Raw genomic sequence first — 367 nt, forward strand, 5'->3', positions numbered from 1 at the left:
TTGCTGGAGCAGCAGCCGAACAGCAATAGTAACAGCATTCTTTTGGGCCAGTTCGTGCGTGGATCGTTGCAGCAGCAGCAGCAGCTGTTGTTGCTACTGCAACAGCAGCAGAAGTTAAAGGAATTACCCCCAGAAGTAGAGGAAAGCATGGAGATGTTGCTGCTGCTGCCGTCCTATCTGCAACGGCAGGTACCGCTGCTGCTGTTACAGCTTGCTGCCAGCCTGCGAGCACTTCAGCAGCAGGCATCTGCTGTGGAGGCTGAGTTGCTGCTGCGCCAGCAGCAGCACATCCAATCGCAGCAGCAACCGGGCAGCAGCAGCAGCAGCAGCAGTAGCAGCAGTTGGCTGTGTGCGGCGATGCTCATAA

The 367-nt window shown here is 56.7% G+C and overlaps 1 protein-coding gene across 1 annotated transcript in view; it reads left to right on the forward strand.

Annotated features, from left to right (window-relative positions):
- The window catches only part of EMH_0073190 (bromodomain-containing protein, putative), a gene marked incomplete at both ends in the record, with an annotated part of 4,920 nt that overhangs the window by 1,249 nt on the left and 3,304 nt on the right, over positions 1 to 367 (forward strand). The window contains one exon of the mRNA XM_013499296.1: positions 1 to 349. Within this exon, the coding sequence (XP_013354750.1) occupies positions 1 to 349 (349 nt within the window). The remainder of the gene's footprint in view (positions 350 to 367) is intronic.

Source organism: Eimeria mitis, genomic scaffold, assembly GCF_000499745.2.
Source record: "Eimeria mitis Houghton genomic scaffold, Emh_scaff4189, whole genome shotgun sequence".
Taxonomy (NCBI): domain Eukaryota; phylum Apicomplexa; class Conoidasida; order Eucoccidiorida; family Eimeriidae; genus Eimeria; species Eimeria mitis.